Here is a 27,426-nt window from a genome sequence, read left to right as displayed (position 1 = left end):
CTGTCCTTTAGTTATTTTATTAATGAATGGATTTCCTGATTGAAGATCCATACATTAGTTTCAGTTAGTTCAGTTCAGTTCAGTCGCTCAGTCGTGTCCGACTCTTTGCGACCCCATGAATCGCAGCACGCCAGGCCTCCCTGTCCATCACCAACTCCCGGAGTTTACTCAAACACATGTCCATAGAGTCGGTGATGCCATCCAGCCATCTCATCCTCTGTCGTCCCCTTCTCCTCCTGCCCCCATTCCCTCCCGGCATCAGGATCTTTTCCAATGAGTCAACTCTTCACATGAGGTAGCCAAAGTATTGGAGTTTCAGCTTCAGCATCAGTCCTTTCAGTGAACACCCAGGACTGATCTCCTTTAGGATGGACTGGTTGGATCTCCTTGCAGTCCAAGGGACTCTCAAGAGTGTTCTCCAACACCGCAGTTCAAAAGCATCAATTTTTCAGCGCTCAGCTTTCTTCACAGTCCAACTCTCACATCCATACATGACCACTGGAAAAACCATAGCCTTGACTAGACGGACATTTGTTGGCAAGTAATGTCTCTGCTTTTTAATGTGCTATCTAGGTTGGTCATAACTTTCCTTCCAAGGAGTAAGCATCTTCTAATTAGTTAAGCGCTTTATATATTCATCATCGGCATCAGTATCAATTACATATTTGGTGATGTTTTTAACCTAATTCACATTTTTGTAATATGTAAAAAGTTAATTTGCATTTAATTTATAAGCCATAACCAATATGCTTATAGACATTGCACTCAAAATTTTGGACACTTTATTAAATATATTCGTTCCACTGGAATGACAGCAATGAGATTTCCTTTTGAAAGAGACAGAAAGAGAAAAGAGATACAGTAAAGAAGAAAACATGGAGAAATGTTTCAAAGAGATGGGGAAGTAAGCTCCTTGGGTCTCTATACTCCTGGCTCCAGGAGCTGGTCTGACCACAGTTTGCCCTCCAGGCAGGCACAGCTTTGCCTGATGATGTTCGCGTCTCTGCCCTAAGAATGAGGGAGGCTGTCCCTGCCCTGGGCCTTCCTATTCCTCTGCTGTATCATCACTGCCAGAGTCGGTCACATCTCTTAATTAGCTGAAGTGCCAAGGAAGATTAGGGATATAGTGGTGAGAATTTAGATTTCTTTCAGCCTCTTATGACAACACTTTCCCCACTAGTCTGGCTAACATAGACTATTTGATTCTGAAAAGGGTCATATTTTGTAGAATATTTTTCACAATTGTATTTTATCTTACCTAGAAAAATGTTCATCTTATACAGTCTCTGGTTCTATGCCAGCCACAATTTCAGAATAATAGATCCAGAAAATATATAGATGAAAATAGGACAACTAAAGAAAATGGATGAAATATGTCAGATACTGTAGAATCCTGTCTGCTGGGTTGAGTGAAAAAGAGTGAAAAAGGGAAGATGAATGATAAGAAATAGGCAGAATGGAAGAGCCTATAACCCTCAATCAAAAAAACTTTCAGAAATCCTCTGATGTCTTAAAGATATCATCAAATACAGATACATCATAAAATGACCAATTCTGAGTGAATTTGTGGGATACACAAAACCTAAGAGTAAATAGAAGGGACTCTTCACTTATATTCCTGGTTTTCCTGGGTGTATTTTTATAGGCAGATGAGGGAATGAATGTTGAGATAAGTGTTTGTCTAAGGCAGAGAAAAGTTAAGAAGCAAGCTCAGAAGTTACCAAATATTTTTATTACAATTTTGAGAGTCTGCCAAATATTTTGTATTATAATTCTATGTGGGTCCCATTTTGCCTCTGTGTGTGCATGTATGAATGTGGGTGTGTGCAAGTGTATGTTGTGTTTGTATACATATATACGCTGATATTTTAAAATAAGACTTTAATAAATTCCATCTGTTGTCATAACACCTGTATATTAGCCATTGTATTCAGCTCTAGAGAGACTTAAAACAGATAGTTCTAATGTTCCTAAAATATGTAAAATGCACTGTATAGATTTACTGTTTTTTTCACTTTTCTATTTTTTTTCTTTTTTTACTCACATCTATCCTTCTTTTCTAAGTACCGAGACACTAGCTTTGTCTTTCAAGGTTTTTCTCCTCCTCTTTATATCCAATGTTTCACATAACTTAGGACAACTGTGCTTGCTAAACATTATGCAGAATATTAATATATACTACATTGTATTTTTCTGTAGATTAGCAATTTTCATATTTAAAAACATTTCATATCAACAACAAAATATTTTTAGAGCATGTGCCTTAAATATATATGTATATATTTATAAAGTTTATATACCATTATATTAATATATTACACATATTAAATGCATGATTTTGAAAAGATAAAATTAAAAGTCAGTGATATGTGCATATATATGCATAATTATATAAATGTAATACATATTTATACTATTTTATTATCACTCTTCATTGGATCATCACATTGACCATTCTGGAATGAGCCTACACCACTAAACAGACAGCATTAAAACTGGATTCCCCTCTCCTGCAATGACTAGTGTTCTTTTAATTATACAGTGTGGTGAAGCTTTTAAGCTTATTTTTAGTTATTCAAGCATACCAAGAAGAGCATTTATTGATTAAATCTGTGCTAATAATTTCTTTATATATTTCAACTGAATAGTGCATACTCACATTCTTCTACTAATAGTAAGAATAAAGAAAACTCATTCTAAACTTAAGTGCTGCTACAATAGTAGCTTTAGTTCTCTTGTCTTGAAAAGGAATGGATGAGACTATAGGATCTTATTACTCTTTACCTCTCCTGTATGCTATGATTTTATGTATTAACACAACTAATTTAAAACATGTATCCTGGAAAATTTGTATTGTGACCTGTTGTTTGTTGACAGGCTCTCCCTTGAGCATCATGCTGGTATCAGAGAAAGAAGGAGATTGGGAGAATGTAGTGAAGAATTGGGAGCTTCCCAGGTGGCTTAGTAGTAGAGAATCTGCCTGCCAAGAAGGAGATGTGGGTTTGATCCCTAGTTTGGGAAGATCCCCTGGAGAAGGAAATGGCAGGCTACAATCCATAGGGTTGCAAAAGAGACATGGCTTTGCTAAGAACAACAACAACAGTAAGGAATTGAGATTGAAAGAGTGTAATGAAGTTGTGTAGTTCAAGGAGGGAGTGGCTACATAAGCAATGCTTCACCAGGGATACAGCTGGAACCTACCTCTAAATGATGGGGAAAGTACAGTTATTGTTGGAAACTGGTGACCAGCTTGGAGTCAGAGCAATACAAGGACACCAGGTTAGAGGAGGACGATGAGAAAACAGAAAGCAAGGCAGAGAGTTAGCAGGCAGAAAATGGGAATTCCACAAAAGTTTGTGTTGGAGGATGAAGAGAAACGTGTGTAATTCCAAGCAAGCTGCTAAGTCTCAAGCAGAGTACAACCACAAAAATGCAAAGATCTTGATATTTGGAGTTATGTTGTATCTCAATCAGGAAATTTTTCCTATGACTCAAGAAGGCAGGAATCCCAAGAAGGTATAGGACACTAGACTCTGAGAGTGGACCGCAGTGGTGTAGAAGCACATGGCTGAATGGGAATAAGACTGTAGCTTTGAGAAAGGTGATTTGTTTGTTTTAAATCTAGAGGAGAGAAATGTTCAGCTTTCTCAGGATATTGGAAAGGGTTGAAACATTGTTTATAACTGAAGTGGTGAATATGTCAGATATTTGTAGGTAGACAACAACAGGGGTCTAGATGTGAGAGATTATAACAATAAACTCTGCTTCTTTATGTACTGCAGGCAGAGAGGATGGAGAATAACAGTACTGTGGTGAAAGAATTCATCCTTGCTGGTCTGACCCAGTCTCAAAATATTCAGCTCCTGGTGTTTGCGCTAGTCTTAATTTTCTACCTCATCATCCTCCCTGGAAATTTCCTCATCATCCTCACCATCAGGTCAGACCCTGGTCTCACGGCCCCCCTCTACTTCTTCCTGGGCAACCTGGCCTTCCTGGATGCATCCTACTCCTTCATTGTGGCTCCCAGGATGCTGGTGGACTTCCTCTCTGAGAAGAAGGTGATCTCCTATAGAGGCTGCATCACTCAGCTCTTTTTCTTGCACTTCCTTGGAGGAGGGGAGGGCTTACTCCTTGTCGTGATGGCCTTTGACCGCTACATCGCCATCTGTCGTCCTTTACATTATTCAACTGTCATGAACCCTAGAACCTGCTACGCCTTGCTGTTGGCTCTGTGGCTTGGAGGCTTTGTTCATTCCATTATCCAAGTGGCCCTGATCCTCCGCTTGCCCTTCTGTGGTCCAAACCGACTGGACAACTTCTTCTGTGATGTGCCCCAGGTCATCAAGCTGGCCTGCACTGACACCTTTGTGGTGGAGCTCCTGATGGTCTTCAACAGTGGCCTGATGACCCTCCTGTGCTTTCTGGGGCTTCTGGCCTCCTATGCAGTCATCCTCTGCCGGGTACATGGTTCCTCCTCTGAGGGGAAGAGCAAGGCCGTGTCCACATGCACCACCCACATCATCGTTATATTTCTCATGTTTGGGCCTGGCATCTTTATCTACACCCGCCCCTTCAGAGCCTTCCCAGCTGACAAGGTGGTTTCTCTCTTCCACACAGTGATCTTTCCTCTGTTGAACCCTGTGATTTATACTCTTCGCAACCAGGAAGTAAAAGCATCTGTGAAAAGGCTGTTTAGTCAGCACTTAGCCTGATAAACAGTGGGAAAAATGAATATGAAAATAATGACTGAAGAATTTCATGTGAAATCAAGGTATTCATTTTCCAAACATACATTTATTAATCGCCTCCCATTTATCGAGACTGTACTAGGCCCTAGGAGAAAGAGCTACTACTGAGGCAGGTAAAGTCACTGTTCTCTGAAGTTACAATATAGTAGGAATAGACAGCCAATAACGTAGAAAATAAACAGTATAGTTTCAAGAAGATATATATCCCTGAAGGTACTAAAAACAAAAGCAAAATATTTGATAGCAAGTGTGAGACGGGGGTAGTGAATTTACTTTTAGTCTTGAAGTAGGTCCTTTAAAGGAGGTGATGTTTTGGCTGATATCTGGATAAAATGAATATGCCAACTGTGCAAACACGGGCAGGCAGAGCCTTCCAGGCAGATGGAACAGGTATAGCAAAAATCTGAAGATAGTAATGAATATATTGGTATACTTGATGATCACAGCAAATGTCAAATTGACTGGGATATAATAAGTGACTGTATAAATGGTTAGCGTTCATGTTGGAGATACTGACAATGTCCAGCACATAGACAGGGTCTAGGAAGCGACTATAAAGAGCTCATTTTAAAATAATTATAATAAGAATCCATTCTAAACAACAGAGTAATTTCTCTAGTATGGTTCAAAAGTGATTCAGGGCTATAAACTCAAGATTCTGAAGATATCAGAGTTTAAAATATTATTAAAAGGGAAATATTATGCTTACATCTTCTAAAGGAATTAAACTGTAAATTTTTCTTCAATAATTACATAGAGGAAGGCAAATAAAGTAGGTCATTTTCATATGAAAAAAGTCATGGAAACATTTCACTGTCTTTTCTGCCATGACTTCATAATTAGTCCTATCAGATACTTACGACTCCTAACTGTTTATTGATCTCATCTGTAATTGACTTCACACTGAGTGTGACCCTGATGGTTCTTTGGTGTATCAATCAGGAATCTATTGCATTCTAATTATTTTAAAATGATTTAATATAGAGAATTACATGCTTATGAAACAGTTTCAAAGCTTGGAAGAACAGATTATAGGCTGGATATCCAGAGATGACTCCCAGAACAGCACAGGGGACCTAGACTATAAAGGGAGCTGTTCTTGCTACAACCTTTGTCATCTGTTGTCTGAAAAATACCACCATGTTAGCCTAGGACCAGAGTCAGGATGATGATCCACAGCCCCCGTGTACTTATCAAATTTCCTCTAGATAACAGAAGCCTCTCCTGGCACTGCTTCTCTGCCAATGGCTTAGCCAACTGAATGGGTAGCATCCAAAACAAACCTGGAACCAAAATGCATGGGATTAATTTTATATATTTTATTTAAAAATAATCAAAATTAAAATGTTTATGATTTAATATAAATATAAATATGATTTTAAATAAATATAAATCACACACATGGTAAAATATGCATATAATGGAAAAGAGCATTTTCTTTTCTGAAATATCTCCTTCTCAATCCTACTTTCTATCAGGGCTTCCCTGATAGCTCAGTTGGTAAAGAATCCGCCTGCAATGCAGGAGATCCCAGTTTGATTCCTGGGTCGGGCAGATCCACTGGAGAAAGGATAGGCTAACCACTCCAGTGTTCTTGGACTTCCCTGTGGCTCAGCTGGTAAAGAATCAGCCTGCAATGCAGGAGAACTGGGTTTGATCCCTGGGTTTGGAAGATCCGCTGGAGGAGGGCATGGCAACCCACTCCAGTATTCTTCCCTGGGGAATCCCCATGGACGGGGAGCTTGGCAGGCTACAGTCCTTGGAGTCACAAAGAGTCAGACACCACTGAGCGATTCAACACAACACAGCACAGCTACCTTTATATCTACTCACATACCTGCATCTCTCCTGGACTGAGTGATCTGATGCTTTTCCTACAAAAGCTGATTCCTCCAGCTGTGCATCAGACTCCATATTCTCTTTCCTACAAAGGACCATTACTCCTTTCTCTCTTCTGAACCACTAACTTTTTCCTCCCTATTGCATCCCCTTGGCATATGTTTCTTTCGTCTTCAATAAAATCTTTTTGTCAGCTTTCTCCTTCCACACCTTATCTCACTTTTTCTTCCCCTTTAGAGCCAAGCTTGAGAGTAGTTTAGAAATATTTATAGACTTTTAAGGAGCAGCTTTATGTTTACAGGAAAGTTGAGCAGAAAATGCAGAGTTTCTATATATCACCTGTCCCCCACAATATATACGTACTTTTTCCCATTAATATCTTGCATTAGTGTGGTATATCTGCAACAACTGATGAACCAATACTGATATATTATTTTAAAATAAAATCCAAAGTTTATATTAGAGTTCACATTTTCTCTGCAGTTCTATGGATGCTGACAAATACATTTCATCTATTCATCATTTACGGTATCATACAGAGTAGTTTTGCTGCCCTAAAAATCCCCTGTGTTCCCCCTATTCATCCCTGCCTCTCTTCCTTCTCCCCTCAAGCCCCTGACAACCACCAACCTTTTTACAGTCTCTAGTTTTGCTGTGTACAGAATGCCACACAGTTGGAACCATACACTATGTAGTTTTAATCTTCTCAGGCTGGCTTGTTCATTGTTCCAATGTTTTTCCTTTTCAACTCTCCCAGTCATGCCAATAACTTTTTGCATGATCACCAGTGATAGCAATGATTGTTAGTCAGATCTCATCATGTTTGACCTCTGAATAGCATCTGACACAGTGGATCACGGCCTTCCCAAGCCCTCCATTTTTCTTGTCTCCCCCAAACATCACCAGCTGTTCCTTCATTCTTCTTTGAGAGCTTCTCCTTAGCTACCCAGCTTCCCTGTCTTTAAATCCCATCTATCTATCCATAATCTTCATGCTCATGAATGCTAGGCTCCTCTCCCCAGCAGCCTACGCCCTTGCCACAGCTCTGCTTTCAAGTCCTGTTTCACCTCATGCATGACATCCCAGACTGACTGCACCTCTCTCTCCACCCCAAAACCCAATGGAATTCACTGTAATTCCATTTCTCCAGTCTCAGGCCCCAAATCTAAGATTTGTAATATTTTAGAAGTATTTTCTCTCATATTTCACATCAAATCTATTAACAAGCCTGGATTAGTGCTGTCATCATGAAACTGCCAGATGACATCTCTCCCTCAAATTCTACCACCTACGCCCAAACCACCATCATCTCTTGCCTATATTATAGCTGTAACCTCTTTATTGGTCTTCTGTTTTTGTCCCAGTTTATTCTATTGTCAGCAGAGCATCCAGGATGATCTGGTTAAAATATAGTCACATCATCTCTGTCTTCTCAGAACCCTTGATGACTTTGCTGTTAAAGAGCTAAGTCTTTCCTTGTGGTCTATAAATGTCCATATGACCCTATCTATAAGCCCCAACTCCCATTCCTCTTTATGCTCTGATCTCTTATTCTAATGCATTCCATCTAATCCTTCTGTTCAGTTCTCCTGTCCTCCTGATCCTGGGCTATGTCAGCCCACCCTTCCCAATCCCACCCCAGTAACTTCGATTTGATGGTTTCTTTCTCCGGAATCTACTTTTCCAAGATATTTCCAAGCCTTACTATATAATTTCCTCATATTTGACCTGTCCTCAAAGGCCACCTTTTGTGTGACACCTTCCCTGAGCACCCATTCCCAGAACAGTCCCTGCCCATCTTTCCTGCATCACTTTTGTTCATAGCACTTATTACCTTTAATAGGACATATGTTGCACATGCTTTTTTATTGTCTGTCTTTTTCCACTATGGTGGAAAAAGCAAAAATTGGTTTGTTTTGACTATTGACTAACACAAAGAAGGAGTTTGTAAATATCAAACTAATAAATTAAAGAATAATATGAGAATTCATGTAATTCTACTATGCAGAAACATCTAATATTAAAATTTTGTCAGTTTTACATGTATAAACACATTATTATTTTTATAAAAATTGGGTCATATTATACATATAGTTTATAATTTGTCCTTTTCTCTTAATATTATAGGCATGTTTTAAATAAGGATATATAGATCATAATACTCAAAGAACAGACTGGTTCCAAATAGGAAAAGGAGAACATCAAGGCTATATATTGTCACCCTGCTTATTTAACTTATATGCATTATGAGAAACACTGGGCTGGATGAAGTATAAGCTGGAATCAAGATTGCCAGGAGAAATAGCAATAAACTCAGATATGCAGATGACACCACCCTTATGGCAGAAAGTGAAGAAGAACTAAAGAGCCTCTTGATGAAAGTGAAAGAGGAGAGTGAAACATTCAGAAAACTAAGATCATGACATCCAGTCCCATCACTTCATGGCAAATAGATGGGGAAACAGTGGAAACAGTGGCTGGCTTTATTTTTCTGGGCCCTAAAATCACTGCAGATGTGATTGCAGCCATGAAATTAAAAGATGCTTACTCCTTGGAAGGAAAGTTATGACCAACCTAGATAGCATATTAAAAAGCAGAGACATTATTTTGCCAACAAAGGTCTGTCTAGTCAAGGCTATGATTTTTCCAGTAGTCATGTATGGGTGTGAGAGTTGGACTGTAAAGAAAGCTGACTTTACCAATCTTAAAATTTGACTACAAGTGTCCTATAGATACAGATCTAAAATCCAGAATTTGGACTGATAGTTTGAATTATTTATGCCTAACATTGAAGGGCATGCATTAAATATGCTTCCGCAGTAGTCTGAATGACTACTGTCTTGTCCATTTGTGATTAAATAGCTGCTTTGCTATTTGAGTCTTGTACATATAAACTTTTTTTTATGAACTATGAAATAAACATTTAAAAAATGAGTTTCCTAAAAAAAAAAAGAAAGAAAGCTGAGCATAGGAGAATTGATACTTTTGAACTGTGGTGTTGGAGAAGACTCTTGAGAGTACCTTGGACTGCAAGGAGATCCAGCCAGTCCATCCTAAAAGAGATCAGTCGTGGGTGTTCATTGGAAGGACTGATGTTGAAGCTGAAGCTCCAATACTTTGGCCACCTGATGCGAAGAGCTGACTCTTTTGAAAAGACCCTGATGCTGGGAAAGATTGAGGGCGGGAGAAGGGGATGACAGAGGATGAGATGGTTGGATGGCATCACTGACTCAATGGACATGAGTTTGGGTAAACTCCGGGAGTTGGTAATGGACAGCGAGGCCTGGCGTGCTGCAGTTCATGAGGTCGCAAAGAGTTGGACATGACTGAGCAACTGAACTGAACTGAACTGAATTGAACTCAAATAACTGTGAATTATTCAATTACCATTTGCTATTATTTATTTAAATAATCTTCTACATTTGTGTATTTAGAATTTTGCTATTACATATTGACTTTATATAAAAATATTTTTAAATACTACTTTTCACTCTTATGGAGCATATTCTGGGAATAGATTTCTAGAAGTACAACTACTAGGTCACAAAGTATAAATTTGGATATATAGTGAAATTCTTTTGATTTATTATTTCTTTGCTGTTTCTAAGAGTAGGACTCACTTTCTTTTACAGATTTACTATTTGAAAAAAACAAAAGTATCTTATTTATTATAGCCTTCAATGTGTTGCCATCAACATCTATTAATTAAATGTATTTTTTCCTTAAAATATTTTCTAAAAATTGAGGTAAAATATAAAGTCTCTTTTGTCAAGAAAGGTTATAATACTGTAAAGCTTATGATGTTATAAATTCTTGTATATATTCAGGTCTCTATCTATTTTTTATACTCTCAGATCCTTTACATTAATTTGCTGTACTCCATGCTCTTTCTATGTTATTTAAATATCATCATTTTATAGTACTTTGCATATTAGAAATACTATTTCTACTGCCTGACTACCTTCACCTGATTTACCTCTAGAAAAATTCTGAATAATTTTAAGTCAAAGAAACTTAGAGTTTATTGGAATTTATGTACTAAAGAGTATTGAGTTTCTCCTTCTAATAACACAAGCTCTTGCAATAGAGATGAATTTCTGATTAATATTATCCCTATTTACCTTATATATCCTATTGCTCATCTAAACAGACTCTTTTTTAATGATATACTTTAACAAGTAATTGTTTTATAAGAAAGATATTGGTTTTCTTTATTTTGTAACTAGTCACTGTACAGAATTATTTGGTTTTGCTTTTCAAAATTCTTCTTTACAAGTGATTTAAAGTAAAATTGGGTCTGTTCCTTTTGGTATGCAGTTCTATGAATTTTAACATATATAGATCCATGTAATCACCAAAAAAACCAAGATACAGAAAGCTCATTAGGTCCTCAAACTCCATCAGTGCTCTTTCAGCATGCATGCTAAAGCTCTTCAGTCGTGTCTGACTCTTTGTGACTCGATGAACTATATATAGCCTGCCAGGCTCCTCTGTCGATCAGATTCTCCAGGTAAGAATACTGGAGTGGGTTGCCATACCCTTCTCCAGGGGATCTTCCCGATTCAGGGATAGAACCCTTGTCTCTCACATCTCCTGCATTGGCAGGTGGGTTTTTTTTTTTTTTTTTACCACTAGCGCCATCTGGGAAGCCCTAAACTACTTTTCATTTCTATTATTTTTTCTGTTAATCCTCTTATCTTTTCCAGGATAAAGCCAGTAATAATTATATACACTTTTTTTTTTTGTTTTAAACCAGGGCAAACATTTTGGATTTACTGAAATCTTTGCAACTGTTATGTTGGTTGGCTTTTTTTTTTTAAAGTCATAAGTCATTTTCTTTATTTCTTTTTACAGAACAGAAATAGAACAAAAATGTCTTTAAAACAAAGTTTCTTCTTCTTCTTCTTCTTCTTCTTTTTTTTTTTTTTGTATTTCAAAGAGTGCAAGGAATGTGGTCAGCTAGGGAAGATTCTCTTGGGCTCTATTGCTAGTCTTATGAAGAATGTAGACCAGCTATAGTAATTGTGAACCGTTCAAACACTGAAGAAATTTGCAAAGAAGGTTGTGTTTGGAGAGCAAACTACAGATGAATGATTCACATTCAAGTAAATATAGCCAGACCCTCAGTTATAGTTTAGGGTTGAGATTCCACAGCTAGTATCATCCTGATTTCTATGTCATAAACATTTCAAAAAATAATGTTAATAATTATAATCACCTCTGCTATTCTTAGTACCATGTTTTATTCATCATTTTCTCTGTGCCAGGCATTCTGCAGAATGCTTTACGTTTATTTGTGTAATTTATTTCTTACACCATTCTTCTAAGCTATTGCACAGTACCTGCCTTCACTTCTTCCAGTTACTTTGAACTTTCCAACTTTTCCTTCCCCAGATTTCATCCATCTGAGTAGCAGCTATCATTAAATTATTAGCCTGTACTAATTTTCAATGTCCTGTCAGAAACTTTAATGCAGGATTCTTTCTTTATATGATTCTTCAAGTAAGCAAGAGTATGCGGGTGACAATGTGCCTTAGTTCAAAAGATTTTCCAACATTGGGATATTGAACACTGGGGCATAGAGGTGAGAATATTTCTGTAATTAAAGGAGCAATATTTGCTCCTTAAATGATTGCTCAGAGGTCTTCTAAAGACCAGTCCCAGTTGTGCTTTTTCTCTAATGAAAACTGCTTCATCATGAATGTCAGTCCACACTAAAGAGCAAAGATACACTCCACAGCTTTTCTTGCAACTTTGGGAAAAGTCAGCTCAACATTTTAATAACTCCCACTGCAAGCACATTGTAGTACCTAATCTGTGATCTTCCTAGATGTTTCTGATTTTTAGTGGCTTTTATAGCAAGACTGGAGAAAATATATATACACATTTCTAGGCTTCTCATCCTTACGAAGGACTATGGTGATTCAGCAGGCTTGTGAATCTTGTAGGATATGGTATTTTTGGTTTCTGATGCACAGATGGTAGATTAAAAGTCAGAAATAATATAAGGACCTGGAGAAGCAATTGTAACTCGTGTTCCTCAGGTAGCAGACAATTTTCATTTAATAACTGTATAAGTAAAAATTAAGAGTAGTAAAGGAAATACACACACACACACACACATATATATACATATACATATATATATGAAGACATAAAGATGGGTGACTCAATTTATCAGGTGTTAGAGAGGCCTTTAGAGTTCCTTCTGAACATGAAAGGAGGAAAAAAACTGACAACGGTTTATTTACTTACAATGTGTATGTATGTGTGTGTTAGTCGCTTCAGTCATTTCCAACTCTTTGAGACCCCATGGACTATAGCCCATCAGGCTCCTCTGTCCATGGGATTTCCCAGGAAATTAATATATAACATATTCATTATGTGTGTATATAAATCTAAATTAAGTATAATAATTTTTGTGTTTTCATGACTAATTGCATCATTAAATCAGGGAAATAGAAATATTCAAATATCTGAGACTGAGAAATTTTAAAGTCTTTAATATATCAAGATACTTAGATAATTTTTATAGGAAATAATTTAACCTCAAAAAGATGAAATGATTTTGGAAGCCCATATCTTTTTCTAACTTGCTGAATTGATACTAAGATAATATTTTTACTGAAATTATTATTATTACTATTCATGAAATAAAACAAGCTGATTATTTCTGAGCAGTATTGAATTTTGAAAACTAAAGAATTATTGAATGTTGCCCAGGACATATGCTTAATACTTTATAAAGACTATCTAATTGAATTCTCATAGGTAAAGAGGTCAAATCTTAAAGAGGCTACTAAGGTATGAGCAAGGTCACACAGCAGGTTAAGAACACTTTAACCCTCTTAACGACTTTCCCATAGTTCAGTTTTCAGATTTCTGGAATATTGTTCTCTGACAAATCTAAAATATTTATCAACACTGACAGGATAACTTGAATATTTGCAAGTAAATGAGGATGAAGCCAGGTTTTCTTCCAATATGGGAAAACAAGGTCATAGGAGATATTTGTAGAATTTCCAATCTGCTGTAAATCAAAAATTCAATTTTGAAAAATGAGTTTGAGTCTTTAAATAATCCTTTTTTTCCCTTTCAGTTGCCTGTGGTATTACTTTGACATACCATCATCAATGTGGGTTTTTTCATTTGCTTGCTTTGTTTGGCTTTGAGGATCTTACATGCTATTACTACAAAATCCTTGATACTCATCTTGTATCCATATATTTCCTGGATTTGGCCTAGAATTTTTCTTTATTCTTTTTCTAGTCTAAAAAAATTAGCTTTGTTCAAGTAACACATGAATAAATAAAGGAGGTGTTTTCTCTTCCTTTAAAAAAAATGTTTCTATGAGACCATAACATAAAAAACTTGAGAATAGCTCATATGTTATAGGTATACATTTTGATCATCTGTAATTTTACAGAATTAAGAAATTAATCATTCATATATTAATAGTTAAAACAGTACTTATCAATCCTAGCAAAACAATTTGAAAATGTATGAATGACATTAGAAAGAAACTGCAATTTTTCATAGCTGAGAAAACAGAAGTTTACTTAGAGGAAAAATCATTTATCATCCTCATAGGATAAGAAATAGGCTTCCTGAAATCACTACGTTAAACTGTTATTTACATCCAGTGTTTAACAATAGTGGGTCAAACATAAATTTCATCTTTTGGTTTAACAGAAAACTTTGAGAGTTTCACCCCATTAAAATTTTTATTTACCTTACTTGTTAAGTAGAACACAATCACTTAGTGTAATCTTCCTCTGTAAGTATGGATTATGTAACTCCTTAGCCAGTATTCAGAAAAGAATATTTTTGTATAGGTGTGTGATGAGTATAATCCAGCATGTACTTGATGGTGATCAAATCAAGAAGTTTTCCATTTGTAGTGATATCTGATATAGATTGTAATGTGGTTCCAAAAAGAAAAATATTTACTGAGATAGTAGTTAGATTTTAGGTAATCAATGTTCTAGTTAATTATTAACTGATATCATAACTCCTTCCTATGTAATTGTAGAAGTATCTCATTTTCTAACTCTGTCGTTGTGTACCATTTTGTCATCATAGACCAGAGCCTGCAGATCAATGGAGGGATTCAACCATTCCAGAGTGTCTGAATTTGTGTTACTTGGACTTACTGATTCTCCTCAGTTCCAGATTTTCCTTTTTGTGATGTTTTCTGTTTTCTACTTAATGACCTTGTTGGGCAATTGCCTGATTTTGCTCACGGTACTGTCCACCCCACACCTTCACTCCCCCATGTACTACCTGCTCAGCAACCTGTCTCTCATTGACATGTGTCTGTCTTCCTTTGCCACTCCGAAGATGATCATGGACTTCTTTGCTCAACACAAGACCATCTCCTTTGAGGGATGCATTTCTCAGATCTTCTTTCTGCACCTCTTCACTGGGACTGAAATTGTGCTGCTCATCTCCATGTCTTTTGACAGGTACATTGCCATATGCAAACCTCTCCATTATTCATCAATTATGAGCCAAAGAGTATGTGTTGCGCTTGTGGCAACTTCTTGGACAGTGGGCTTCATGCATACAATGAGCCAGTTAGCTTTTACCCTCTATTTACCCTTTTGTGGTCCCAATGTTGTAGACAGTTTCTTCTGTGACCTTCCTTTGGTCATCCAGCTGGCATGTATAGACATATATGTTCTTGGAATCTTCATGATTTCAACCAGTGGTGTGATTGCCCTTGTAAGTTTTCTGCTTTTGCTCACTTCCTACATTACTGTTCTGGTCACTATCAAGGACCACTCCTCCACTGGATCATCTAAGACTTTTTCTACCTGCACTGCACATTTCATAGTTGTGTTGATGTTCTTCGGGCCCTGCATATTTATCTATGTGTGGCCTTTCACAGACTTCCTGGTGGACAAAGTTCTCTCTGTTTTCTACACCATCTTTATTCCCTTTCTGAATCCACTTGTCTATACTCTGAGAAACCAGGAAGTGAAAACAGCTGTGAAGAAGAAACTAAGTAACCAATATTTAAATCTTGGGAAAACTACTCCAATACATTCAGTACAATGAGTGGAGATCTCCTATCTGAGATTTAGTATCATCAGTTTTGTTCTCAGAACAATAGAAAATTAAAGTTAGAATCTTTCAAGTCATTTAGTCTAAATTCATGAAAGTCAGAAGTTAAAATTGAGAGATGTGAAGGATCATGCCTAAATGTTAGTGCAACGTTTGCAAGTCTTTTCCAATTATGGATCCATTTGAAAATCTGTTGAAATGTATAGGTTATTTTTATGGAAAAATGCACATATTATCAAAATTGTGAACATAAATTCAGGAATTCATAGACTTCTGAATTCTATAAACATAGATCAAGGTTCTTAGAGAAGCCTGAGATAAAATATTGCTCTTTAGTCTTTTAACCCAGAACATTCTCACTCAGGTTCAAAGTGTTGTGGTATTCTGATGTTGCCTACTGGCAGAACTTAAGAATGTTGGGCATAACTGGTCTTTTCATGGCACTGGAATATTTTTGTGGAAAATTTATATTATGAAGAAGTTCTTTTAAATATTGTTGAACAATCTTGACTCAGTGGATCCAACTGTTTGAGCTCTGAGTCAACTTTGAAGAAAAGAGAACAGTTCAGAGGATACAAGATTTAATAATACCCTTTCTTAATAAGTATATAGATCACTATCACACTTGATATAGCAAATAATTAATCAAATGTCAATTGTAAAGTTTAAACCATGGAACGTAAACTACTCAAATCTGACTGGCTTTCAAAACCTGGCTTGCTATCATAGGTCTGATGAATTTATTAATACCAAGATTAAATGTTTGAAAAAATTATAAACTATTAAATTCATGATAAATTTTTCATTTCCAAATAAATTATCCCCAAATATTATTAGTCTCAGTGTGGATATACAATATAAGGTAGCCTGTGGGAAGGAAAGATGGTAATTATTTAAGAAATATATTGCACAATTCTTCCTAATTTGGTATATTAAATATTACGTTGAATATGTTTTTTTATTACAAGAAAGTCTGAAAATCAGTTGGTCAATAAATTTCCCTCACAGTTGAAGAATCTAAAGTCTAGAGAATTCATAAAGCTAGAGGTTGAATCACTGTTAAGGGGCAAAACTCATTGCTCTAAACATACATGAGACTTAGAATTAAACTGTCATTTCCTAGTTGTGTTATCCTGAGAGAGTCACTTTACCTCTTTATTCATTTTTTAATCTCTAACACGAGGGTAATAAATATAACTGCCCGTTGTAACTATTTTGTGGAAAATGGACAGAATGGTTTCTAAAAATGTCATTTCCTTTTTTCTTCTCACCAAGGTAAACTTCTATCTAAAATGCACTTCATTTTTAATAAGTATGTATATAAAGAACAATTGTATAAGCCTAACCACTATTTGTCAAACACAAAACTTGATATTCAGTTTTAGAATGTCTGTAATATTGTAGCTTAAGATGTACAGCAGAAAAACAATAAAACACTTTCCAGTTTTTCACTGCTAGAAGGGTGTGGCATGGATAAACTAGATAAAATTGCCTAATACTTTGAGATTTCTCTGAATAACTATATACCGATAGGTTGCATATACTTGAGTTGACTGAGATATATGAAAAGAGTCCAGGAAACAATCCGTCATCATGGATTAAGACAGTTTGTGAGTTCCAGGAAAAAAACACAAGCCCCTGCCTTGCTAAGAAAGAAGTGGCATTAATAATTTCTTTCATTTATTTCAGACTTTTAATGTTTCAACATGCTTCAACACAAACCAAGCCAAATATTTAATATCTGAAGTTAATTAATATGCAGTCTAGGGACAAATGTAGCATTGAGACTAGGTATGAAATCATATTTTTAATTTGAAATACTGTTAATTTTAACCAAATGATAAATTCTTCCTTCTTGCTTCAAAGTCAGACAAATGAAAAATGGTTAAGGCAGAAATATACTTTTGCCTCATAGACATTCTCTAGCAAAAATTATCATCTTTATTTCTAAATATAAACCTCAGGTCTAAAACTTTCATTTCAGTTCAATAATCATTTGTTGAGTATCTACTCTGCTTAAGGCTCTTGTTGGGTGCTGGAGATCCATTAAAGCAAAAGATCTGTTTCTCTGTCTTTGAGGGACATATATTTAGCAATAGATAGGCTCCGTCTGTTGGAGGTTGAATTCTAGTCCCACCAGTTTATTTCTTGTGCAACCCTGAGCATGTATTTTTGATATTTCTAAAACTCAATTTCTTATCTTATGGTATATTTAACCACTTGGGATGTTGTGAAAATCAAAACACATGCACATATGCTTAGCACTCAAAAGGGTTAATGAATACTAACTAATTACACTGTTATTGTTGCTGTTATTTAAAACATGATTAAAATTTCAGGGTTACTGGAATATAAATACTTGTGTTTACTTGAACTTAAAGCCATGGTTTTAATAGGACGTGTCAATTAACTTAATATTAACTAATGTTAAAATATTGGGTTTGTGCCAATTATTAATTTTTGATGTATTTCTGTAAATAAAGTTGTCCCTTTACATCAATGTTTTTCAAAAAAAGTATTATATTTTGGGGTTTTCTTATTCATTTTAAGTTGAAATATATTCCAAGATTGCATGCAAGGGAAAAAATAATAAATACACAATGTTCAATAGGTCAATGTGCATTTGTTTTTAAATAGAGTGTATTTGATTTTTTAAATAGAGTGTTTTTAATGTTTTTAAATAGAGTGTATATGATTAAAAAGCAATACAATGTTATTCACATGTTTATCTCTTGAACTTTTATCCAAAAAATAGTTGTGAAATGCTTTATAGTCATATATACCTTGATGTATTAAAATATTAACTGGGGAATGAATGGTGACAATCATCTATTCATTTTATATATAGCATGTTATTAAATGTTTCAACAATAGAAAGACTTTGTCCAGATTTATGAAAGTATAAGGGAATTGTTCATGTAGCAATATGATAGATTTACAAAGACAGAACTGTTTGTGTGAAGATATGGTACCTTTCAGGAAATTGTTAAAATTCAGTTCAGTTGCTCAGTTGTGTTCAACTCTTTGCGGTCCCATGGGCTGCAGCACGCCAAGCCTCCCTGTCCATCACCAACTCCCCGAGTTACTCAAACTCATGTCCATCGAGTTAGTGATGCCATCCAACCATCTCATCCTCGGTTGTTCCCTTCTCCTCCTGCTTTCAATCTTTCCCAGCATCAGGGTCTTTTCCAATGAGTCAGTTTCTCACATCAGGTGGCCAAAGTATTGGAGTTTCAGCTTCAGCATCAGTCCTTCCAATGAATATTCAGGACTGATTTCCTTTAGGATGGACTGGTTGGATCTCCTTGCAGTCCAAGGGACTCTCAAGAGTCTTCTCCAACACCACAGTTCAAAAGCATCAATTCTTCGGTGCTCAGGTTCTTTGTAAGTTCAACTCTCACATCTATACATGACTACTGGAAAAACCTTTGTTAAAATTGGAACCATAAAATTATGGGATAAATTTAGCCATTTCATATGATTAAGATAGCCCTGAAGAGTATAATATCTAGCTCTACTTGGGCATTTCTGGGAGTAGATTCTATTCCTGTGGAATTGGTTAAACCCCAAACTGTGTCCTCAAAGCATATTTTGATAACTACATTTCAGTATGATTGCGCGCGCGCACACACACACACACACACACACACACACACACACACACATATGGAACCCCTAGAGTGGGTATTGTGAGTATCATCATTAAAGCCAGATTTTCTGGCCTAAATTCAGCTCTACACCACTTACTAGGCTTTCAGTTTGGGGTAATTTAATTAACCTCTCTAACTTAGTTTTCTCATTTTTCTTTAAGCAGAGTTAGCAAGTTGCAAATGTTTGCATTCCCACCATGTTTTGTCTTCCCTCAAAGGTTTATAAAGAAATCAGAATAATTAATACAATTTGTTGTTGTTGTTGTGCAGTTGCTACATCATGTCTGACTCTTTGTGACCCCACGGAGTGCAGCACTCCAGGCTTCCATGTTCTTTACTATCTCCTGGAGTTTGTTCAAACTCATATCCATTGAGTCAATGATGACATCCAATTATCTCATCTTCTATTACCCCTTCTCTTGCCCTCAATCTTTCCCAGCATCAGGGTCTTTTCCAATGAGTCAGTTCTTCGCATCAGGTGATGAAAGTATTAGAGTTTCAATTATATCGTGAGAAATTTCACAAGATAATACAGCTTGATGCATTGTCTTAAAAACGAGATAAAACAAAACAAAAAAAACCCCAAATTTAAGCCATCTAGCATTGGACCAGAATTCTAACTGTAACAGAATTTCCAGATCAGGTGAGTTCATCTCTCTGTTTTATCTTGTACCAAGTCATTCAATTCATGTGTATTATCCCCAGCAGTTTGGGATCTTTAATGAAGACTTTAAAATGCATAATACACCTTTTTCACTCCATACCTATAACTGTTTTTCCGGCTCTAACTCACACTTTAACATAATCCAACTTTGCCACGAAATTTGATGGCTTACTCTCAGCATAGCATTTATTGAATCACTGAGGAACACTGATATTCCGGCAAACTATTCTTTCATGAGGATTTAAACCAAATTGGAAGTATCAGAAAATCTTTTATATTTCTTCTTTTAAAAATGCCTTTCTCTGTGTCCTGATTCTCATTCTTTTGACTGCGTTTCAGTGGAAGTCTGCTTTTAGCCATTTGCATTTCACTGTACATTGAAGAGCTGTGTTAGTTCTTCCAAGTGTACCTTTGATTGTAGGAGAATAGGATTGGCCTCTTGTGGAAGTAGTTCAGCATTAGTCTCCGGAGAAGACATGGCATTATCATAAGTAAGATTTTCTGCCTTTGTCAAACAGGTAACACCCTAATCTTTTTTCTCAGTAAAGATAATCCAAGAAATGTCTTTTAGCTTTTTTTTAAAATTAGAGTCTATGTGCTTTGCCTTTGGAAACAGAAACAATAAGACATAATTCCTAACCTCGAAGAGATTGTACCTACTACAAACACAGGTGATTGCAATGGAATGTCATAATTGCCATGATGTAAGTTTATATACAGTAATATGGGGACTTAGGAAAAAACATGTCCAAATGTGCCTGCAAAGTCAGAGAATGGTTTGCAGAGGTAGTGCTGAATCTGTGATTTCAAGGTCAAGTTGCAAGAAAGTATGTCAGAAGGAAGGAATAGCATAGGCAAAGGCAGAGAAGCATAAATATGCCTAGCGGGGAGACTTCCCTGGTGGTCTAGTAATTAAGACTCTACATTTTCAATGCAGGAGGTGTGTGTTCAGTCCATGGTAAGGGAGCTAGGATCCCACATGCCACACAGAATGGCCAAATATTTTTTTAAAAATTTAAAACAATTGCCAGGGAACTGAGGAGCTAAATGTGCTTTACTATTTCTAGAGAACAAGATGTAATGTTCGTGGTTGTGGAAAGAGATTGTGTTGATACAAAGTAGCCAGAGTTTCAGTTCAGCTCAGTCGCTCACTTCTGACTGACTCTTTGCAACTCCATGGACTGCAGCATGCCAGGCCTCCCAGTCCATCACCAACTTGCGGAGTTTAATCAAACTCATGTCCATTGAGTCCGTGATGCCATCCAACCATCCTTGGTGTGAGATAAAATTCACTTTCTATGGCAAGGCAAGAAAACTGTGAAAAAACATAAAAAAAATTTCTTTGCTCTTTGGTCTCCTTACTCTCCTCTCCTGTGCGTTGTGTATCTGCATCGCACATGGACCAAACCTCCCCCAACAGCAGAAATGCCTGCTCAACCATAAACAGCCATATTCCCCTGGAATCAATGGGACAACTCCATAAAAGATAACATTCCTTCTTGATCTTGTAAGGGGCCATGATCACACAGGCTTCCCCATTGGCTCAGTGGTAAAGAATCCATCTACCAATGCAGCAGACGTAGGAGATGTGGGTTCAATCCCTGGGTCAGGAAGATGCCCTGGAGAAGGAAATGGCAATCCACTCCAGTATTCTTGCCTGGGAAATCCCATGGACAGAGGAGCCTGGTGAACTACAGTCCATGGGGTCACAAAGTATCAGACACGACTGAGCACACACGCACATGATGAAACTTAGATCTGGATTGTGTAAATTGTCAGTAGTGTATCATTTAATGTACAGCCCACTGTCTCAAAAGGCTTATGTAACTGTTCCTTGACTTCTAATGGGATAGAGGTCAAGTGGAACAGTTCTCAAAGATTTCTGAGATGCTATAAGGGTTTATATGGGAGACCTGGATTTGATTCTAGGGTTGGGAAGATATCCTGGAGAAGGGAATGGCAACCCACTCCAGTACTCTTGCCTGGAGAATTCCATGGACAGAGGAGCCTGGCAAGCTACAGTCCTGCTTCTGCTGCTAAGTCACTTCAGTCATGCCCGACTCTGTGCGACCCCATAGACGGCAGCCCACCAGGCTCCGCCGTCCCTGGGATTCTCCAGGCAAGAACACTGGAGTGGGTTGCCATTTCCTTCTCCAATGCATGAAAGTGAAAAGTGAAAGTGAAGTCACTCAGTCATGTCTGACTCTTATCAACCCGATGGACTGCAGCCTACCAGGCTCCTCCATCCATGAGATTTTGCAGGCAAGAGTACTGGAGTGGGGTGCCATCGCCTTCTCTGGAGCTACAGTCCATGGGGTTGCAAAGAGTCAGACACGACTAAGTGACTCACACACACACACACACACACACACACACACATTAAGGTTATAATTCTCAATTTGGCTAAGGTAAAATGTTCCATATCTTTCTTAGATCGATTGATTATAATTTTTTATCAACTCTGGGATGCTAGATATATATTGCAGAGACAATGGGGAAACACTGGGTAACTGAGAGAAGGCTAGAAGCAATAGGCCAATTTTTATACAGTTTCTGTTTTGAGAACTTTTTACAGTTTTATCAAGTGATTTGATGGAAGTTTACTTATTTTCATTTATTTTGGTACATGAAAGAATGTGTAAAATATACAGTCTGTGCTTGAATACTTTGTTGTAGATGCAAAAGAAAAGATATCCTGGTTTTCCTTGTCTCTTTCCAATCTCTCCTGTATCTTTGAATCTTCTTATTTGACACGCATATGTCATGTTATGTTGTGTGGTGAGTTGACTTGCCAATGACTAGTTAGTTGGCCCAGCAATTTCTGGAAAGAAGGCTCCCTTTTCCTTCTTATTCTCTTCTTTCCTCATCACCCTGCACCTTGAAACTATTTCCCAGAATCTCTTTAGCTCCCATACCATGAAAAGACCTACCTCTCTGAATGGCATGTTGGTGCATGTTCATTGAGGCGATGACACAGAAGTTGGTGAAGTCTTTACATTAAGGTCAGACAATACCTGGAGGGGAGCAAGAAGGATTACAGAAGAAACCCGGACATCCCGGGTGAAGCGTATACCACTTAGCACTTGTCTCCCCAATGGTGATGTTGATTTTGACATTGTTATTCCACTGTTTATGAAGATCAAATATATGAATTTATTCTCAAACATTTATTCCCAAAAGCTTATAATATAACAGCCTTCATTAAATGGGTTACAGAAGAAAAACCAATGTGGTTGGGGAATATACAACAATTACAGCGTATAGTAGGATATGAATCATCTGGATCCTGATTATGTCTTTAGTTCCATTTTTCATTCCTCTCCCTCTTGAACACTAACTTTTCTTTTTTTCCAGTGTGCCAGACTCTATTCTGTTGGGTTGTTTTCACATGCTATTTTATTTGCTTAAATTCTGACAGTAACACTATAAAGTGTTGTTTCTTAATAGGCACAGTGGCTTTTCTGCTAGGAGAAAAACACATCTAAAGGGATTTTGAGACCAAGAAACTAATTTGGTGCTGATGGCTCATTGTTTGACACTCATCCAATCTAACACAAATCTCAATTTTGTTTTACATATACATTTAATTTTTTTGAACAATGTTAAGTATTTTGACATTTCAAAATACATTTACTCCTGATTTTATTTATTAGACTCTAACTGAAAATGAACACGTGAAATAGTTTAAGCTCAATAGAAGTAAATAGACAATAGGAAATCCAGTTAATTAAATAAAAGAAACAAAAAATGACATTTCATGACTCTATAGAACAACACCATAGACAGTTTTAATCAGGCTAATGACTCTTGGAGGTGAAGATAGAATCATATATGAGGTTCAATATTTCTGGAAATCATTTGCTAGGTTGATCTTTTACAGTGAACTATTGGGACTAAGTGTTAGGTTTCTTCTCTATGGTCATGAGACTGAAAGATTGAAGGCACCTCAGAAAGCTATTTGGTGACAGAAAATGTGAGACAAGGAGGGAGAAGACCCCATCAGTGGAGAGCTTAGAATGGGGACTGGGATCATTCTTTCTTCTTACTTCCTTAGGTTGGTGTGTATGCCAACTATCTAGATTCTGTCTTTGGGGCTAATTTTCTATGTAGCATTCCTAATGCTTGGGACCTTATTCTAGAGCACATGCAAAGTTTCATGTAATGAACCCTATGACATTCATAATTGGCTATAATTCTAGCAGTATGCATGTTAGGATGCTAAACTGGAAAACAAAATTCATTAGCCTGGGCATAGAAAAAAAAAATAATGGAGCATTTCTTACTCTGGTTAGCCAACCATATGCTATTGATTAGAATGAAATATGAATATTCATCCAACTTGCAGACTTGGTATAACTAACAGTTGAGAAGGTGGGAAGACAGATTTATAATGTTCATAGAGAATATTTGCAGGGCTTTAAAAATATTTTTTCACTAACATAATTCATTAGTCCATCTCCCCAGTGACATTATCCTATTCATAAATTGTTTCTACTTCATCATAAGAAACATATGTAAGAAGATATCTTTTGAATTCTATCAGGTTCAATAACTTCAAATAATTTTTAAAAAAGTAACACAATTGCAATTTATAGACACAGAAACTTGAGTCAATATATTAAGCTGTATATCCATTTCTTCATTATTGTGAGTATCCATCTGTATCTTGCTATACATCTACCCACCCATACACACATAGCCATCTATTTGCCCATCCATTAACCTAATAATTTATTTACCTTTATATTCAACTCTTTACAATCTATTTATCTATCAATCGATATATATATCTGTCCTTATCTAAACCCAAGCTATATAATATTACATACAATATTAGGCAAATTTTGACAATGCCAGCCAACTGGATAGTTGGAAAACAAACTATAAATGGTTGCAAGCATTAAGCATTAACATTTTTCCTATGTATAACTCTCAGAATGACAATAGCCAAATTGCTCTTAAACGTAATTTAGCTGTTGTCCAGTTGATAGAGGAGAAGAGAGACATAAAGAGAAGAAGCACTTTCTTGGTAGGACTCTATTTTCTTAAAGGTATACAAACTTGGGAAAATTATTTCCTGATTCTCAGTTTCATCATCAGTAAAATGAATAGATATTACTAGGTTATTTCTATGTTCTGAAGTCTCTAGTTATTAGCTATATCAACTAAGTTGAAGGAGCATTGTTTTATAGATTTCTTAAGTCAAATACTGTGTTTAAGCATAAGGAAAATGGCTCAGATCTTTTAGGACCTTAATGTTTATAATATGCCATTTGATTACAAAATGATACAGTAAATATCATGGCACCAAAATAGCTTACTGGTTAGAAAACAAACAGTTTGTAGGTGAATGATCTAAAGGAAGAAAAGGAAAGTGTTAGTGGCTCAGTTGTGTCTGACTTTTCACGACCCCATGGACTGTAGCCTGCCAGGCTCCTCTGTCCATGGGTTTTCCCCGGCAAGAATACTGGAATGAGTTGCTATTTTCTTCTCCAGGGGATCTTCCTGACCCAGTGATCGAACCCAGGCCTTTTGCAGTGCAGGCAGATTGTTCACCTACTGAACCACCAGGGAAACCTGAGTGATCTAAATTCTGCCTTAAAAAACATGACCTTGAAAAGTTACCATGTCCTTGGATCTTAGTTTCATCTTCTGTAGATCACGAATGTGGATGAGATTTGGTACATATGATTCCAGAATCTTTCTATATGAATATGACTATAAGAATTTTCTTAGTGTTTACTGTACTGTTTTAAAATTGTTTAATCCACACTAGAGGTCATAGGGACTGAAATAAAGAACATTCTTATTCTTATTGAAGATAGATTACAATATTAAATAGCAAACATCTTCATTTACCAAGAAACTGCAGTATTTTTTCTGACCTTTGGACTAAAATATGTTATTCATCAACAATAAAAACTTCCACTGTTACTTCAGTGTACAAGTGTTGGTACATTCACGTTTGCTCCTTTTCTTAATCATAAGAGTCTGGAAGGGAATCCACTCTTTCCTAAAGCATGTGAATGTCTTAATACTCAAATAAATACTTACATCTGACAAGAGTTGGATATTCTAAAAAGTGAGTCCTTGGGAGGTAAAATTTCGGATATTGGTTTGATAATGTTCCATTGTAAATATTATGCTGTGTGAGGAACTCTTAATATGACCAAAACTCAGTAACTGCTGAGACTGATGATGAAAATAGTTCTGCCATGAACTATATGATTTCTTGCGCTAGCATGACATTGTTGACCGACAAAGAGAGGGGGATAAATGCTCATTTTTGTACGAGCAAAAGCAAATCAAGGGGTATGATCAGTCTGGCTAGACTTAAAGACACGGCTGCTAAGTTTTCTCATGGAATCCTTGACATCCTTATTTCTAAGGGTATAGATGACTGGATTTAAGAGGGGAGTGAAAATGGTATAAAATACTGAGAGAACTTTGTCTATTGGGAAATTTGTGAAAGGCCACATGTAAATGAAAATGCATGGGCCAAAGAAAAGGGTCACAACAGTGAAGTGGGCACTGCAGGTGGAGAGAGCTTTGGAGGACCCACCAGAAGAACGTTGCCTAACAGTGATCAGGATGACAGAGTAGGAAATCACCAAGAGAATGAAGCACACTAGGGCAATCATGCCGCTGGTTGAGATCATGAACACTCCGAGAATGTATGTGTCTACGCAGGCAAGTTTAATCACTAAGGGAAGATCACAAAAGAAACTGTCCACTTCATTGGGCCCACAGAAGGGCAGATTCACAGTAAATGCTAGCTGACTCATAGCATGGAAGATGCCGACAATCCAGGAGAGTGTCACAAGCCCAAGGCACATTCTCCGGCTCATGATGGTTAAATAGCGTAAAGGCTTACAGATAGCCACATACCTATCAAAAGACATGGCTATCAGCAGCACAATTTCAGCACCCCCTAAGAGATGCAGGAAGAATATCTGGGTGATGCAGCCTTCAAAAGAGATGACTTTGGGCTCCCTGAAGAAATCTGCAATCATTTTGGGAGTGGCAAATGAGGCCAGAGACATGTCAATGAAGGAGAGGTTGCCCAGCAGAAAGTACATGGGGGAGTGCAGGCGTAGCTCTGACACAATGGTGAGCACAATGAGGAGGTTCCCCAGCACAGCGGCTGCGTAGACTGCAGAGAAGAACAGGAAATAGACGATCTGGAGTTCCCAAGAACTGGAAAGACCTTGTAGTATGAATTCAGTTATGACTGACTGATTATTCCAGGCCATTTAGTTTGATTTCAGGAAGGACTCTGGCACTTCCAAATGGAGGAGAATGAGGAAAAATACAGTGATTAAACACAAAGTGAGATTTTTCTGCATGAAATAATATAGGGGTTGCCCATCACCAGATAATAGTTTTCTGTTGTATCATTCTTCTGTTCACATTACTCGAATATTTCCCCCATGACCTTTTCAGATATTTTAAGTAACTA

The 27,426-nt window shown here is 36.8% G+C and overlaps 3 protein-coding genes across 3 annotated transcripts; 2 read left to right on the top strand and 1 right to left on the bottom strand.

The window, feature by feature from the left end:
• Positions 1–3,779: 3,779 nt before the first annotated feature.
• Positions 3,780–4,716, top strand: LOC122705385 (olfactory receptor 4N2). Its single transcript, XM_043920728.1, has one exon. The coding sequence runs from the start codon at positions 3,792–3,794 to the stop codon at positions 4,710–4,712; it is 921 nt and encodes a 306-aa protein (XP_043776663.1). The 5' UTR covers positions 3,780–3,791; the 3' UTR covers positions 4,713–4,716.
• Positions 4,717–14,687: 9,971 nt separating this feature from the next.
• LOC122705344 (olfactory receptor 4K2-like) lies at positions 14,688–15,647 on the top strand. Its single transcript, XM_043920658.1, has one exon. The coding sequence runs from the start codon at positions 14,688–14,690 to the stop codon at positions 15,645–15,647; it is 960 nt and encodes a 319-aa protein (XP_043776593.1).
• A 10,625-nt stretch (positions 15,648–26,272) lies between these two features.
• LOC122705211 (olfactory receptor 4K3) lies at positions 26,273–27,249 on the bottom strand. The gene has a single exon (XM_043920448.1). The coding sequence runs from the start codon at positions 27,218–27,220 to the stop codon at positions 26,273–26,275; it is 948 nt and encodes a 315-aa protein (XP_043776383.1). The 5' UTR covers positions 27,221–27,249.
• Positions 27,250–27,426: the final 177 nt, after the last annotated feature.

This window comes from Cervus elaphus, chromosome 12 (genome assembly GCF_910594005.1).
Source record: "Cervus elaphus chromosome 12, mCerEla1.1, whole genome shotgun sequence".
In the NCBI taxonomy this organism is placed as follows: domain Eukaryota; kingdom Metazoa; phylum Chordata; class Mammalia; order Artiodactyla; family Cervidae; genus Cervus; species Cervus elaphus.
This window is presented reverse-complemented; position numbering and strand designations above follow the sequence as displayed.

What these genes read in the sequence shown, in the direction of transcription:
- LOC122705385 (XM_043920728.1), top strand. Translation starts at nt 3,792, where the DNA reads ATGGAGAATAACAGTACTGTGGTGAAAGAATTCATCCTTGCTGGTCTG.
- LOC122705344 (XM_043920658.1), top strand. Translation starts at nt 14,688, where the DNA reads ATGGAGGGATTCAACCATTCCAGAGTGTCTGAATTTGTGTTACTTGGA.
- LOC122705211 (XM_043920448.1), bottom strand. Translation starts at nt 27,220, where the DNA reads ATGGCCTGGAATAATCAGTCAGTCATAACTGAATTCATACTACAAGGT.